A 16,974-nucleotide genomic window follows, 5' to 3' on the forward strand; every position below is an offset into this window, starting at 1 on the left:
TGACCTCTTGATTAATGCAAAAGTTACATTGCCATGCTAGGATTAAAGGCAGTGTTTCCAGTAAATGATCCCAAGTCCCTATGAAAAAAATCATAACACTCCCCTCACACCATACACAGGAATTGATTCCAATTTAGATCTAAAAAGAAAAAGTAAAACCAGTAAGATTTTTGAAGACATCAATGCAAACTATTTTATGACACTGGAATAGCTAAGGTTTTCTTAAAAGACAAAAAGCAGGGGAGCCGGGGTGGCTCAGTCAGTTAAGCACCTAACTCTTGATTTTGGCTCAGGTCATGATCCCAGGGTCGTGAGATTGAGCCCTGCTTAAGATTCTCTCTCTCTCTGCCCCACTCTGCACCTCCATCCCCACTCCCCTCCCCACTCACACATACACACATGCACACCGTCTCTCACTCTCTCTCTAAAATAAAAAAAAAAGACAAAAAACCTGAATTATAAGAAAACAGTTGGACACACTGAACTATATTAAAGTTCGGCATTTATTTTGATCGAAAGACATCATTTAAAGTAGTGAAAAGATGGAAACCCTAAACTGAGAAAATATATTTGCAACCTATGTATGTCTATCAAAGGACTCATCCAGAATATGTAAAGTATTCATAAATTAATCTAAAAAACAGGCAACCCAATGGAAAGAAATGGACAAAGGATTTGAGTATGCTCTTCATTCCAGAGAATCACCAATTGACCAATAAAAAGAAGAGGTATTCAACCTCATCATCATCCAAGATGTGTGAAATAAATCCACACTGAGATACCATCATACATCCACCAGATGTTTAAAATTAAAACACTGACAGTATTAAGTATTGGAAGGATGTGCTGCCGTATGACTATTAACATCAGCGTGTACAATAGTGTAATAATTTCATACCTAAGGAATTCCATTCTTGGGAATTTTACAACAGAAACATACATATGTACACAACAAAAGCCACGTCCAAAATGTTCATGGCAGCACCACTGGTAATATCCCAAATTAGAAATAATCCAAATGTCCATTAACGGTGAAATGGATAAACATTTTATGGAATACAGTGGAATAGTTTCCATCAATAATAACGAACATATTTTACACGTTACTGTGGATGAATCTCGCATACTTAATGGTGGCCCGGTTGTACATATTGTGCTATTGATTCTATTGATAAAAAGCAGGTAAAAATATTCTATGCCGATAGAAGGCAGGGCACTGGTCACCCTGCTGGAGGGATTTGAGGGAGGCTTCCGGAGTGCTGGTAACGTTCTGTATCTTGATCTGGGTGGTGATATTGTGAGTGAGTTCAGTTTCTGAAAACTCAACAGACTGTAGCAATGATCTTCTAACTCTTCTGCCTATATCTTATCCTTCAACAAAAACTTTATGGTAAAAAAGAACCAAATGGCTCTTGCAATTTGTACATTTACGGTGAGGCTAACAATCACTTTCCTGGCTAGTCACTCAGCCAGCATAGAACCTGGGGAGTGAAAGTTTGGTAATCATAAAACCTTTAAGTTTTTAAACCTTTAAGTTGAAAAGCTTTAAGTGCTCCATATAATTACCTTTATCATGAAATCACACATATTTCACAGAATCGGGGGAGGGGCAGAGAGAGAGGGAGACACAGAATCGAAATCACACATATTTCAAAGAGTGATGACAGCTGAAAGTGATATGCAGAAGCATTTATTTCAACAAATTACTATTTAATTTTTGGTCTTATGGTACTCCTATTTTGGTGGTAACTGAAGCAGAATGCTTGAATATTCAGTCTATCACCTTACATACGTTGCCTGCTAACACACCCTGCATACTTTATTCTTGGATTTGTTTTCATGTGGCTACTTGAAAAGGTCTTTAATGGCTGGAAAGAAATGGAAGTGAATTACTGGATTGTGCTTAATATAGTCTATGGGCAGCATGACTCCATGACAGACGGCCAGTAAGCCTGTTGACGTCTCAATGCCAAAATATTTCTACTTTTCTGTCTGTGTTCTTTATATTATTGTTCTTTAGTTGATTCTAATCATATACCTTAAACCACATTTTTCTAAATTGTGTACCTAAGAACCACCTGGTCAAGTTGTTAAAAATGCAGATTTCCAAGCCTGAGCTCTGACTGAAGACGCAAAGTATGTGCATTTTTAACACTCCAGACAATGCTGTGAAGATATTTGAGGGGACTAAATTTTGAGAAACACTACCTTAAGTTCACCATCAATAGTAGTAGCTATTTGGAAAATGATATTTTGGCTGGGAATTTGGGGGGATTATTCTTTTGGGGATTTTTTGGCTGTTTTGTATCAGGTTATGAGTCACCTTCATTTAGAGCAAAGGGTTTAAGTTGCTGAGCAAAATGGATAGGAGAAAGCAAATGGAGAATATTTAAAATAGAACTTACAGAGTACAGAAGCTGCCATCAGCCCCTATCATGAATCATATAATATTTTGTTCAGACAAAGCTGAAGTGGCAGATGGGCCTGTTATTAATTTAGGTAGGCACTCCTTAAACTACTAAAGTTTATGAGAAGTTTTACAACCCTGGAATTCTGAAGCTATTTCAGGTGCATGTAGTTTCATGTCATCTTTATGGGAGCAGAAAAAGATCTGTATCCCACACCCCTTGCATTTTTGTTTGTCAGAATTTAGATAAAAGGATGCAATGAGAGGAAGTCTTTGCCCACACATTGCATCTTTGCTTTACCACCTGTTTTGCTGGAACCAATCAAGGCGAAGCTGAATCATTGACTCAGCATCCAGTTACCCTATAGGCATCAATTCACAAAACCATGAACTAAGTATACAGGAGAAAGAAACCCAAACATTTCTTTTCCTACATTTGACTTCTTTCTCCCCTGAATGCATATCTAGGAACTTCTCTCAAGCACCTGGCTGAGTTGTGCTGTCGAACCGGACTGTTTTCCCTTTTCAAAGCTTCCGTGTGTGGGACACCTGGGTGGCTCAGTCGGTTTAGCGTCTGACTCTGGCTCAGGTCACGATCTTGCGATTCATGAGTTCGAGCCCTGTGCCGGGTTCTGTCCTGACAGGTCGGACCCTGGAGCCTGCTTCGAATTCTCTGTCTCCCTCTCTCTCTCGATCCCTCCTCCGCTAGTGCGCGCGCTCTCTCTCTCCCCCCAAAATAAATAAACATTAAAAAAAAAAAAGCTTCTATGTACTATGGTGCCAATGAAGATTATAGATTATATAAAGGGCGTGAGCTGTGTGATTAGCATAATCCAATTTGAAACTAGCATCCTAAAATTCTTTTTCATCTTGCAGTGCCTGCCACTGCCAGATGTTTCTCAGCTTGCAAAGATTAGCAGTGATGCCAACTGCACTATCAAAGTTTGCAGCTGTCGGTGGTTTTCCACTGTCCAGCACCCTTTGACATCTTAACTGAGGTCTCTCGCTAATGAAGCGAGAGGAGAAACTAAAACAACTACCACTCTTGACAGAAGTTGTAGACTATTGATGCTAGGGAAAAGTGAAAAGAAGAATCCAAAGTGACAGCTTTAAACTGGGTTCTGGTTTTCTTAAAAGAGGTCTGTCCCTGTTTTGATATATAAATGTAGCATTGGCATCCTGTCGCACGGTATTTTCTTTATCATTTTTTCAGAGTTAGAATTTGCCAGGGTGTATAACCTGAAATGAGCATCCAGGATGGCTTGGAAGATGGTTATATCCCTGACTGACTTATGCTATTTCAGTTTGCTGCATTCTTTTCTTTTCTTGGGTTTCTCCCAAGGAACTTAACTTTCTGCTTTCTCTTCCTCATTTGGCCCAAGAAAACCTCTCCCTCCTTTCCTCAGATTCAGAGGAAGACCAAGCCTCAAAGGCAATTTCTCCACCTATGATTTGACTTTATTTGTGTGTAATAATCCGAGTGACTGAGTTACTAGTCATGGGCGTAGTGTATCTGCTTGTCTCCCGTTTACCTTTGCCTCTCAAATTAGGCTCTTAGCATTTGAGTCACTTCCACAGTCCAGATCTTCAGTTTCACGCTCGGTGGCCTGGTAAAGCCAAACTGCTTCTTGACAGGTAGTTGCTGGCGTAGAGTAGGCACTCAAATATTTGTTGAGCGAATGAGTGACGTTTACCATTTGCATGCCTCCTCTTCCCGGACACTTTTTGTTTTCTAGATTGATTTTTGCCTGGTTTTGTGTGTTCTAGTGTTTGGGGAAAACAGAAAAGAGCATCAGCCCCATGAGAAAGAACCTGCCCTATGGGCTAATGAAGGGGCTCCATTTTTGCACATTTAAGGTGAAGGACCAGTTGAATCGTCTCCTTTAAATCACGTGTTGACTTCTACTCAAAAGAGGGAAGATATTTTTCTTTATGGCCTTCCACCACCTGCTATTCTAACCTGTAGTTTTGTTTCTGATTTGCCGTCTTGAGGGCTGGTGCTGTGGCAAGTGTGGTTAAGGAAAAGCAACATCTCCTGGTTGAGGAGGTGGGAAGAGTCACCTTGTAGCCTGCCCGCCTCTGCTTTGGCCCGTTTCCCCTTGCCTTCCCTCCTGCTCAGTACTTTTGTTTTCTAGTTTGTCTTCCATGGTCTGGTTGAGAGATACAAGCACTGGGTTAGAAACTGCAATATGTAAATGTATCAAACCAACACTTTGTCTGCCTTACACTTATGCAATATTATATGCCAATTATACCTCCATAAAAATAAATAATAAATAAAATTCCAATAACTACCTATTTCCCTTTTCTCTAAAACAGGGTATCGAAAGTGTGAACAGAAGATGACCTACATCAGTATCAGCTAGAATATTTATTTTAAAATGCAGATTCCTGGGGCAACTGGGTGGCTCAGTTGGTTAAGCATCTGACTCTTGATTTCAGCTGAGGTCATGATCTCACAGTTTGTGAGTTTGTGCCTCACATTGGGCTCTGCTCTGTCAGCATGGAGCCTGATTGTGATTCTTTGTCTCCTCTCTCTCTGCCCCTCCCCTACTCATGTGTGTGAGCACACACACTCTCTCTCTCTCTCTCTCTCTCTCAAAAATAACTAAACTTTTAAAACTGCACATTTCTAAGTTCTCTGCTGATCATAGGTCTTAGGAAATGAGGGTCAGGGGTCTGCAGGTTTTTCTTTTTTTAATGTTTATCTAATTTTGGTTGAGAGACTGCAAGCGGGGGAGGGGCAGAGAGAGAGAGAAGAAGACAAAGAATCTGAAGCAGGCTCCATTCTCTCAGCACAGAGCCCGATCGATGTGGGGCTCATGAACTGTGAGATCATGACTTGAGCTGAAGTTAGACGCTTAACCAACTGAGCCAGTCAGGTGCCCAGTAGAACCCTAGGCATTTATATTACACTCTTATTTTTGAGACTCAGCTGCCCTTAACTATCAATGCATAAGGTCCAAATGGGAAAATTAAATAAAAGACAATTCCAAATGCTTATACCTCATTCACAAATCTTTCCACTTTACCATAAAAAGGCATTTAAAAATGTGATCACCACATAGAACTATGAACAGTGTTTAAAAATTAAGTGAAGGGCACTGATTAAATTGTTTGATGGCCATAACTACTGTTGAAAGACAAAGGTTTTTTTTTTTTTTTTAATTTCTTTGAAAAGCAATCATTTGAGAACTATTATTTTTGCTTTTCCTTTGTTCTCAATTTTTATATCTTTTTGTGTGGACATCTGTGCCACTTTCTTCCTCCCTCCCTCTCTTTCTTTCTCCTTCCCTCTTCTTTTCCATGACTCTTTCTACTTTCTATAGCAATGCCTACCTTATGATATCATCTTTAGAACTTAGGAGCATGATGTCATTAAATGAATGATTGTTGCAGTCAGAACTTCCCCTGAGACTTACCAGCTGTATGATAGTAGACAGATTGCTTAACATCCCTCAGTTCCTGTTGTCTCAACAGAGCACTTACCTTGTAGTACTGTTGGGAGATTTGAATGAGACTTATGTGTGTACAGTGCTTAACGGAGATCCTAGCAGGCATTACTCAACTGTTGGTTTTTGTGGTTATGAATTACAATGGCCACTTGGGAAAGGATGTGTTAGAGAGAAAAGTCAAGTCCTTAAGTTAGGAGACCTATGAATATTGTGATGGTTGTTAAGTTCTAAAGAGATAAAGTTGAGTCAGACTTGATGACTGCCCTCAAGCTGTTGACAGTCTTGTAGGAAAAGATAAATGTGTAATTACATCCATGAAATGTAGTGTGTGCAATGCTGTAAGACGGTGAAGGATTCAGTGGAACCACTAAGGAGGGAGTGATCAATGTTTCCACGGCTTAGTCAGTTGCCTTGTTGTTAAGTGTATATATAGTGGGAAGAAATTTAAATAGTACCTTTGTTTCTTTCTATTTAAAATGGTACCCACATCATGCCCTGACTCAAGCAAGTCTTTATGTACAGTAGAAAAAGCTGTCACTTCCTGGGGCACCTGGGTGGCTCAGTTGGTTAAGTAAGCGTCTGACTTCAGCTCAGGTCGTGATCTCATGGTTTGTGAGTTCGAGCCCCATGTTGGGCTCTGTGCTGAGAGAGCCTGAAGCCTGTTTCAGATTCTGTGTCTCCCTCTTTCACTGTTCCTCCCCTGCCTGTGCTCTGTCTCTCAAACATGAATAAACATTTTAAAAAGTTTAAAAAAAAAAGAAAAGAAAAAGCTGTCACTTCCTTGAGACACCCACTTCCATCTGATTGAGTACTGCTATAATAAATACAGAAACAGGGGCGCCTGGGTGGCGCAGTCGGTTAAGCGTCCGACTTCAGCCAGGTCACGATCTCGCGGTCCGTGAGTTCGAGCCCCGCGTCGGGCTCTGGGCTGATGGCTCAGAGCCTGGAGCCTGCTTCCGATTCTGTGTCTCCCTCTCTCTCTGCCCCTCCCCCGTTCATGCTCTGTCTCTCTCTGTCTCAAAAATGAATAAAACATTAAAAAAAAAATTTAAAAAAAATAATAAATAAATAAATAAATACAGAAACATACATGGATTACTAATATAGGTGCTTTCAGTGTGCAGCCTGTACAGCTATACAAGGCAACCCTATAACTACAATATTTCTCTCACACTGACTGTCATTGTTTGGCAAAGAAAGTAATTAGGATAATTTTTTTCTGTTGTAGACTATGATCCTGAACCCATGACCTTGTCACCATCAGAGTCCTGGGGTGACGGTTATATTGTAGTTAGCTGGGTGAGATTGCTCTCATCATTTAGCAGTTGGACTGACATGTTGACTGAACATGTCCTAAAGTGGACAGAAGAATTCTGAGTAAAGCACCTAATAAACGATTCCTTCCCACAGGACTGTTGTGAAGGGCAGGGACATAATGTGTAAGAAGTATATAACCTGTGATGTTCTTCTGTTATGTAGTATCTTGTCTCAGACATTTTGAATATGTGATGGCAGATTCATTAAAAATAATCTGACAGAGCATACAGTAAAAACAAATTAGGAATTATGAATCACATCTTTGTATCCTTCTCCCTTGTGTTTGCTGTCTATAGTTGATACCCCAGATCCCTATGTGGAACTTTTCATCTCCTCAACCCCTGACAGCAGGAAGAGAACAAGACACTTCAATAATGACATAAACCCAGTGTGGAATGAGACCTTTGAATTTATTTTGGATCCTAATCAGGAAAATGTTTTGGAGGTCAGTGAATCATTTGTGGACTGTTCAATGGTCATAATTCATGTTGAAGTTGGTGCTTTGTCCCTTCTCTTCAGTTGGGTGTAGTTGGAGTCCAGCTGTGCAGCATGGCATACTAGGCTCCAGATGGTGCCCCCCAGGTGATGTGACACCACCACCCCCCCCCCACCCGGGTGATGGGAAGGTCCAGTGGAAAACACAAGAGTTAGGTAGGGCTGGGAAGAATTGTTTATCCTCCTTGAGTGCTTTGGAGAAAATGTTTTGTGTTATAAAGAGAAAGGTCCAAGTATAACAGAATAACCCTATTGTCAATTGATTGTGACTTTAAGGTAACTTAAGGCTTCTAACTTAAAATCATTAACTTTCAATGAAGTTAAAATAGATCATTTCCAAAATGGTTGCATGGGTTTTCTACATTAATTTATTTCTCATACTCCAGAATAGCATTTCCCCTGAGAGGGGATAAAGTCCCATTTTTGAAAACATGATAATGAAGATGTCAATCAGGAAAATGAAAAAAAAATTATTATTTTAGTAGCAAATGTGTCTGAAAGAAAAGACAAAGTATTATAACAAAGCTGAATGTTGAGGACCTCAAATGATTATTAAAGATCATTTGAAAACTTTCATTTATTGATTGTGGTGGAGATTTTAGATATAATTTCCAAAGATCCAAGAGAAATTGTGTTCTTGTGCTTTACCTTTTAATGTCTACAGGTCACATTAATGGATGCCAATTATGTCATGGATGAAACTCTAGGAACAGCAACATTCCCCATATCCTCTATCAGAGTGGGAGAGAAGAAAGAGGTTCCTTTTATTTTCAACCAAGTAAGCAACACAACAGGATTATTTTTCAACCCTATGTCAGATAAAAATCTCTTTATTCTGGAATTTTATTTCTTTGTTTGTTTGAATGTTTGTGTTTTAAAGAGGAAAATTTTGTTTTCCCTTTTACATCTTATCCTAATCTTTTTATTGTTTTGATATTTATAGACTTTGGTTAAGGTATCACAGTAAATACTATTAAGACATTAATCTCTGTTGTTGCTCTCAGTGAGGCAATGACTTTGGATCCCACTGGCAGGTCTAACAAAACTTCTGGGAAGATGAAGGAAGATATGAAATCTGAAAGGAAAAGCAGAGAAGAGAGAATGAGGGAGTGAACTCAGAAACTATTGGGACGTCCAAACTGTTCCAAAATTACATGCTTAGTAATAAATTAAGCCTCTGTGGAGGATCTGTCTCAAATAATCCTCAAACAATTAGGGCTGAAGCAATGAAAGGTCAACAGGAATAGTCTTGGGGTTTTTATTCTCTTTATAATGCTAGGTTTGCTGCGTTTCTGAAATTTCAATAATTTAGGAACACTAAAGCCTTAGAAAAATTATTACTACAGAGCAAACATTGGATTTTGAATTTTATAAGAAACTAATTTAATAGTTTACAGTGAGAAATGTAAACGACTGGTGGACAAGTATGCAGAGACTGGTTAATGTATTAATTTCTTATTGGGAGAGGCTCTGTTTTTGCTCATTCTTGGAATGACTTCAACTTGCTGTCTTCACTCAAACCTGCCTATTCCTTAAGTCTCACCTCCCTAACCATTGCTATCCCAAGTGACTGCCTCCTTCTCCGAACTCCTAAGATAATTATCTGTGGTATTCATTGGGACTGAATCATTTAAATCATTCAGTTGCTCATCTCCCTCCCTCTCCCCGTACACGAAAATCCTATAGGTCAGGAATACTGGTTATGCATGTCTAATTACAGAGTTAATACATAGGGTATACTTATTGAATGAGGGTATACTGATTTAGAAACCAACTCAAGCCCAAAGGGCCACCTGACCAGTTCACGCAATCAGAGCAGTCCAGGTGCCTGAGGACACTCTAGTTACGCACTCTCTGCCGACTCCTTGAGCTGCTTATGGAAGCATGTCTTCTGTATGTCTTACTCCAGTGCCAAGAGATACACAGCCCACAGTTCCGTTGACTTTTTTAAGTTATTTCGTTCATCCCTCTTGCAAATGTTTATGGAAGTGCCCTGTGTACCAGCCACTGTGTTCTGTGCGAGGAATATAAGAAAGAACAAGACACAGGAGGCTTTTCCCTAGTTGTCTTTCTGTGGGGTGGAGGTGAGGTAGGGGTGGAAATAGGAAGCACGCTTAGGAGATGTGAACGTGATGAAATGAAACCACCATCCAGTGAGATAAGCATCAATGACGAATGTGCAGAGTATGGTAGGAAGACAGAATAAAGACAGACTGTGTTGGGGGAGGAAGCCAGGGATGGCTGTGTATTAGCAGGTGATTTTGAATAGATTGAACAGTGAACATAGTGATTTAATCCCTTGGCATTTGAAGCCAGGCTATTTGGTGTTTAAATGCCAGCTCTGTCCCTTACTATCTGTTTTATCCTGGTCAAATCACTTAGCTCTTCTGTGCCTCGATTTGCTCATCTATCAAATGGAGATAATATCTCATGATTAGATGAGTTAATTTTATTTATATAGCTGTATAATATATAATGTATATTACATATACATGTATTTTAAATATATTTAGATATAATTATATATTTAATATAGATTTATATATAAATATAAATATTTATAGATTTATAGATTTATATAGATTTATATATGTTATTTGTATATATTTACATATTATATATTTATGTATTTAATTATTATAATTATACTTTTATACAGTTTAGTACATAAGGTATAGATTAAAAGTTACTTATTTTATGTATTTATTAAGTATATCATTTATTACATATTAAATATATAATGGTGCTTGGTTATAGAACTATATATCAATACTGTATGCACATGGATGTATCCATACATACACATAGTGCTCAGAATACATTAAGCTCTATATAAATGCAAAGGCATGTAGTCTTGAAAGAAGAAAGCAAGTTGGGGCCTGGCAAGTTACAAGGCTTGGCAGGTACAGGTTGATGAGCCGTGGGTAAAGTTTAAAGATGGTCAAGGCTAACATCCCCCGACCTTCCTAAGGCATGTTGCTGGAGTTGGTTCTTAATACACGTTTGTTGAGAGCTTTGTAAGCATGGATTGGCCTTCCCAAAGTATGCATTTCCCCCTCTTCAGTCTGATTATAAGAGAAAATATTGTAGGGAAACATGCATTTCCTCTCCTCCTGTCATTTCCTATGGTTAGCTGTGTAACCTCCGGGCTCTAAAAAAGACTCTCTACATTCCTGAATTTAAAGTAGCTTACATAATTATTTTCTTAAGTGTGCCTGAGAAAACAGTTGGCCAAACAGCTTTTTTTTTTTTTTTTACATCACTCTGTTCTTAAGAGTCCTTTGCAGTTTTTATCTGAAGGACAGTTGTTTGAGTTAGTGACCTGTAATGGTAGAGGGGAGAAAGGTGAATGCGCACCACAGGTTGGAGAGCCCCTGTCTTCTCCAGATCATGTGGTGTGCTCTATGCAAGCTGTCTAGCCTTGCCTCACCTCTGAACCAGACCTTTCAGAGGAATGTGGGCTTCTTTCTACAGTGTTCACAGAGGTGAGAGGGAGCAGACTGGGAGGATATAATGTGGGAAAATAGACTTTTAAACAATTCTTGAAAATGATCATGGCAAAGTAGTAAAAAAAAGAAAAAAAAAAAAACAGAAAGAGAGATAGAGAACACATATTTCCAGCCAAGACATTAGCAAAAACTTCTTCAAAGTTCCCAAAGTCAATACTGAGTCAACATACAGTGATTTCTATGGCCAGCAGCCAGCTAGAGAAAGAACAAGAGCCTCTAAATGGAGAGTGCCAGATTCCCAAGGAGCCTACTCTGCCCACTCAGGACAGAAACTGGGAATTAGGAGACCCATTCTCTGATTTTCTCTAGGTCACTAATTTTGCTGTACAATGTTTGAGTTGTCACTCTTTCTGTCTTATTTTCTTCATCTCTAAAAGAGAGGTTTTGATTAACATATTTCTAAGACCATTTCTAATTTATAAAATTTTGTGATCTAGAAAGAATACCTTTTTTCATATGACCTTTTTAGTCAAAACTTTTTAATTCTTTCCATGTTGTGTCCATGGACACAAACTAATAATAATGCAGTAATAAAAATCCTTCACTTTGTGCCCACCTGGGGATGCCAAAAAAAAATCTTTATTATGTGATTTTAAAATACTGACCCGTCAGTAGATTATTTTTCAGTATGAGAATTTGAGCAGCTAAAATTTTGCAGCTAACACTTTGCTAAATGTTAAGAAAATGACAAGAAGTTCGTTTTCAAGGAATTAATAAGCTGGAAAGGAGTAGACATTCGTGTGTAAACTGGTAAGTAATATACTAAGCAGTGGCATGAGGAATCTCTTCATTAATTTACTTACTTAGGTGTTATTAAACACTTGTTATGTTCTAGACAGTATTGCAGGTGATGGGCAAACAGTAGAGGACCTGACAGAGGATGTTCTGGTTTCCAGCGAGCCTGTATTCTATTGGGGGAGGTAAATAGGCAACAAAAGCAAAAGGATAATCAGCAGAACTTCAGCTAGAGATAAATACTGTGAAGAAAATAGAGGGATGTGACAGGGAATAGTTGGTGGCAACTAATGTTTCTGTCAGGGAAGGCCTTTCCCTGACATTAGATTAGATCTAAAGGCATTAGATTTTTTTTCTCTGAATTTTATTATAAAAATCTTCAAGCATGTACAAAGTTGGAACATTTGAAAAATTGCCACGTAGACTCTACAATTAACATTTTGCTGTATTTACTTTGCCACATATCTCTCCATCTACCTATCCATCAAACTATTTTGATGCATTTGGACACAAACTGCAGGCAACAAATGTTTTACCCCTAAACACTTTAGCATTTCATTAACTAGAGTTTAGTATTTGCATAATACAGTTTTAAGTGCCAAATAGTGTGGACAATATGTACAATGAGAGTTATAAGAAGGAATTACTCATTCATTCATTCATTTCACACATAACCATTGAATACCTACTGTGTGGCAGACAGTTTTTAGGCACCACTTCTTCAGCAGAGAACAAAACAACAAGAATCCCTACCCTTATGGAACTTATATTCTTTTTTTTTTTTCAATATATGAAGTTTATTGTCAAATTGGTTTCCATACAACACCCAGTGCTCATCCCAAAAGGTGCCCTCCTCAATACCCATCACCCACCCTCCCCTCCCTCCCACCCCCATCAACCCTCAGTTTGTTCTCAGTTTTTAACAGTCTCTTATGCTTTGGCTCTCTCCCACTCTAACCTCTTTTTTTTTTTCCTTCCCCTCCCCCACGGGTTTCTGTTAAGTTTCTCAGGATCCACATAAGAGTGAAACCATATGGTATCTGTCTTTCTCTGTATGGCTTATTTCACTTAGCATCACACTCTCCAGTTCCATCCATGTTGCTACAAAGGGCCAGATTTCATTCTTTCTCATTGCCACGTAGTACTCCATTGTGTATATAAACCACAATTTCTTTATCCATTCATCAGTTGTGGGAGAGAGCCAAAGCATAAGAGACTCTTAAAAACTGAGAACAAACTGAGGGCTGATGGGGGTGGGAGGGAGGGGGGGGTGGGAGGGAGGGGAGGGTGGGTGATGGGTATTGAGGAGGGCACCTATTGGGATGAGCACTGGGTGTTGTATGGAAACTAATTTGACAATAAATTTCATATATTTAAAAATAAATAAATAAATAAAGTTTGTAGGATGAAAAAAAAAAAGAAAACAAAAAGGTGATGCAAATTTAGCAGACTACTTCTGTGGCAACAGACAGGTACGAGGAGTGCAGGGTGACTTGAGGAAAATGAGTGTGGCAGCAGCTATAATGCATCCGTAGGAGTTGAAGGAAAGATTCTTGTGGCAGTGATGACCAGAGAAGCCGCAGAGTGGGAATTTACAGTAGATCTGGCCCTTCCCAAGACTGTGATTTGTCACTCCATTATTTATTTATTTAATTATTTAATTTATTTATTTATCATTCTTCTCTTTATCGTTATGTTGTTGTCATTATTATTATTATAATTATTATTATTATCATTAGAGAAGGCAATCTTAGAGCTGGGTCCACATTTTTTGTTTTCTAGCTGGCATTTAAGGTGAGGTTGTGTTCTTTGTAGCAACGTGGATGGAACTGGAGAGTGTGATGCTAAGTGAAATAAGCCATACAGAGAAAGACAGATACCGTATGTTTTCACTCTTATGTGGATCCTGAGAAACTTAACAGAAACCCATGGGGGAGAGGAAGAAAAAAGAGGTTAGAGAGGGAGGGAGCCAAAACATAAGAGACTCTTAAAAACTGAGAACAAACTGAGGGCTGATGGGGGTGGGAGGGAGGGGAGGGTGGGTGATGGGTATTGAGGAGGGCACCTTTTGGGATGAGCACTGGGTGTTGTATGGAAACCAATTTGACAATAAATTTCATACATTAAAAAATAATAGTAAATAAATAAATAAAATAAGGTGAGGTTGTGTTTATTGGAGTCACAAGTTGAGAGAGCATCAAAGTTGTCATCTGAGAGAAATTGGCAGGACCTGCTGTTTTTGACCCCCCAGCTCAGAGTCAGCCAGCCGCTGCCTGGGTTGGAATCACAATTCTGTTAATTATTCGCCATGTGATGTTGGACAAGTTGTTTCTTTTTCTTTGCCACCCTGATTTGTGAAACAGGGTTATACATAGTACCCACCTCTTAAGTTTGTGGTTATGGTTAAATTAATTGATGTATGGAAAGCTTTAGAACGGTGCCTGGCCCAGTAAGCACTAAATAAATATTAGATATTCTCAATATAATTATAACTGGCCAGATTTAATTATCTGTCATTTGGTTCATGGAACCGACTTAACTATGAAACGTATTTTTTTGAACTTAGCAAAATGAACTTATTTGTATATACAGGTAGAGCCTATAAGTTTCGTGATCATTTGTTTTAAGACAGTTCAAAAATGCTCTAGTCACCTGTTACTGAATAGATCAAGTGTGGCTGTGGGTTACAGAATCCTGTTTTAAAGTGGAAAGATATAACATCTTCAGAATTTAGTGTGTTTTGTGTAAACAAAGTAGCCCACTTCAAGAGGATCATAAAAATGCTGAGATTTTGAAGTAAGATATTTATTCTTTTTATTTTCTAGACAAAATTAGTTTGTTTAGGCCAATACTCTGAGGAAGGTAGCCTCTAAGTTTACCTGGTATGGTGTTTTTATTTGCCATCTTTACTTAGCTATTAGTGGTATTAGTTAAAAATAGCCATGTCTCATGACTGCTGCGGTATCTAGTTCTGGCTGATTGCTTTCTTTGATTATTGCTTATTCATGATTGCCAACTTGAAAATGCAAGAGGTAGTTCTATAGAAGAGATAGTGACAAAGCTTTTTTAAAAAAATGGTAGTGTTGATGCTGAGTTCAGAATAAGTTAGTGTCAGGATGATTTCTTTGGAAAATCATGTATTGATGTGTGAAGGCTAAGACTATAATTTAGCTAAGTGAATGAGACAAAGCAAAGTTTGGAGAGGAAACAAGAGAAGTATATACTTTGATGAGAAGTCTGGGGGATCTTTGGCTAAGATGTGAATGTCATCAGTTGGATGCAGGTGAGAGTTCAAACACAGGCCAAATAATTACTGGCTTTAAAAGAGAATGCATTTTTATTTTGGGATGCTATCAGTGGAAACATATGTGAGTCTTTTTTTGACATTTTCACAAGACAACTTTTTTTTTTTTTTTTTTTTAATTTTTTTTTTTTTTTCAACGTTTATTTATTTTTGGGACAGAGAGAGACAGAGCATGAACGGGGGAGGGGCAGAGAGAGAGGGAGACACAGAATCCGAAACAGGCTCCAGGCTCTGAGCCATCAGCCCAGAGCCTGACGCTGGGCTCGAACTCACGGACCGCGAGATCGTGACCTGGCTGAAGTCGGACGCTTAACCGACTGCGCCACCCAGGCGCCCCTCACAAGACAACTTTTAAATTATAAGGCACTTTAGAATGTTCTTGTATCCCTGGGGTCCTCTACTGGACCTAAGTTCCATCAAGTTCCATCAAGGAGTAGAACACATTCACCTTAATTACCATTGCATACCTAGCCTGATACACATTAGATGCTTGAATCATTTTTGGATGAATGGATTAATGAATGTACTTATGGGAAATACAGAGAATCTAGGAATTGCTCAGACAGGAATAATGAAAGTAAATTAAGTTTAAAAAAAAAAAAAAACAACTAGAGTCTGGGAAATTCCCATTTGGAAAAAAAAGAGAGAATGTTTGGTTGGTAACAGTGCTCTTGGAAGTCAGGTTTAGAATTTCCAATGTCCACGTAAGCAAAAGGGACCTTAAATGAAGGAAAGAGACATCATCCTCGGATGAAAGGAGGAAAGCTGCGTGATAGAGTGGAACATGACTAGGGGAAATAGTGTATTTTTTAATCTTTCAAATCTTTTAAGACTATTTGTGATATTTGGCGGAGGGTGGGGGGCGTGGGACACGGTTATCCTGAATTCTTGGGTGAATGGATTCGATGATTCCTGGTAGTAAATGCTAATTTTATTTTCTTAAGAAATCATATATGTTACCAGACTTACTGTGGTGATCATTTTGCAATATATATAAATATTGAATCATTAGGCTATATACCTGAAACTAATGTTAAATGTCAATTATATCTCAGTTAAAAAAATAAACAAACGTTAGTTTTTCGTTATTAAAAATCATTCACATTTGAAAAAGTGATGTTAGCAGTATCTCATTCCATTTTAAAAGTGCAAAATTTATCTGGAGGGGGTCTGGCTTGTATTGGTGGGATTGTAATTTCTGCTTCACACTTGAGTTGCCTCTTGTTAGATCCACACCTGTTTCCTTCTTCAATGGATAGAGTGACAGTGTATGGAAACATGATTCTTAGTGCAAGTGGCCCTTATTTCTTAAATATAATTTTATGTTATCTTGTACAGGTTAGTTATGCAGACACAAAGCAGAACATATTTTATAATTCAAACAATGTAAATGATTATTGAAACTACTTGGTGATTAGTTGCTGTTTTAGTCTGCTAAGGGGAAGAAAAAGAGTACCTGACTCGGGAGGGATCAGAATTCAATATAATGTTTTATTGAAAGTTAAGGTTGTAAATGCTAGAGTATGTTAATAAGAAAAATGCAGGGGCGCCTCGGTGGCTCAGTCGGTTGAACGTCCAACTTCGACTCAGGTCATGATCTCGCAGCTCGTGAGTTCGAGCCAGGCTTTGTGCTGACAGCTCGGAGCCCTGGAGCCTGCTTCAGATTCTGTGCCTCCCTCTCTCTCTGCCCCAACCCACTCACATTCTGCCTCTGTCTCTCTCAAAAATAAATAAACATTTAAAAAAAAATTA

The 16,974-nt window shown here is 38.6% G+C and overlaps 1 protein-coding gene and 1 long non-coding RNA gene across 6 annotated transcripts in view; one reads left to right on the forward strand and one right to left on the reverse strand.

Annotated features, from left to right (window-relative positions):
* PLA2G4A (phospholipase A2 group IVA) overlaps nucleotides 1-16,974 on the forward strand; it is a 166,303-nt gene that overhangs the window by 59,259 nt on the left and 90,070 nt on the right. For 4 of the 5 annotated variants that reach the window (XM_045452710.1, XM_045452713.1, XM_045452712.1 and 1 more), the window contains 2 exons: nucleotides 7,476-7,624; nucleotides 8,339-8,452. The exons of the other annotated variant lie outside the window; for it this stretch is intronic. In XM_045452710.1, coding sequence (XP_045308666.1) covers nucleotides 7,476-7,624; nucleotides 8,339-8,452 — 263 coding nt within the window. The remainder of the gene's footprint in view (nucleotides 1-7,475; nucleotides 7,625-8,338; nucleotides 8,453-16,974) is intronic. 5 annotated transcript variants of the gene reach the window in all.
* Nucleotides 4,319-6,443, reverse strand: LOC123584989. The gene is made up of 2 exons (XR_006705825.1): nucleotides 6,318-6,443; nucleotides 4,319-4,557 (listed from the first exon to the last, which is right to left on the reverse strand). It is a non-coding gene; the product is annotated as an uncharacterized LOC123584989 (long non-coding RNA).

Source organism: Leopardus geoffroyi, chromosome C3 (genome assembly GCF_018350155.1).
Source record: "Leopardus geoffroyi isolate Oge1 chromosome C3, O.geoffroyi_Oge1_pat1.0, whole genome shotgun sequence".
NCBI classification, from domain to species: domain Eukaryota; kingdom Metazoa; phylum Chordata; class Mammalia; order Carnivora; family Felidae; genus Leopardus; species Leopardus geoffroyi.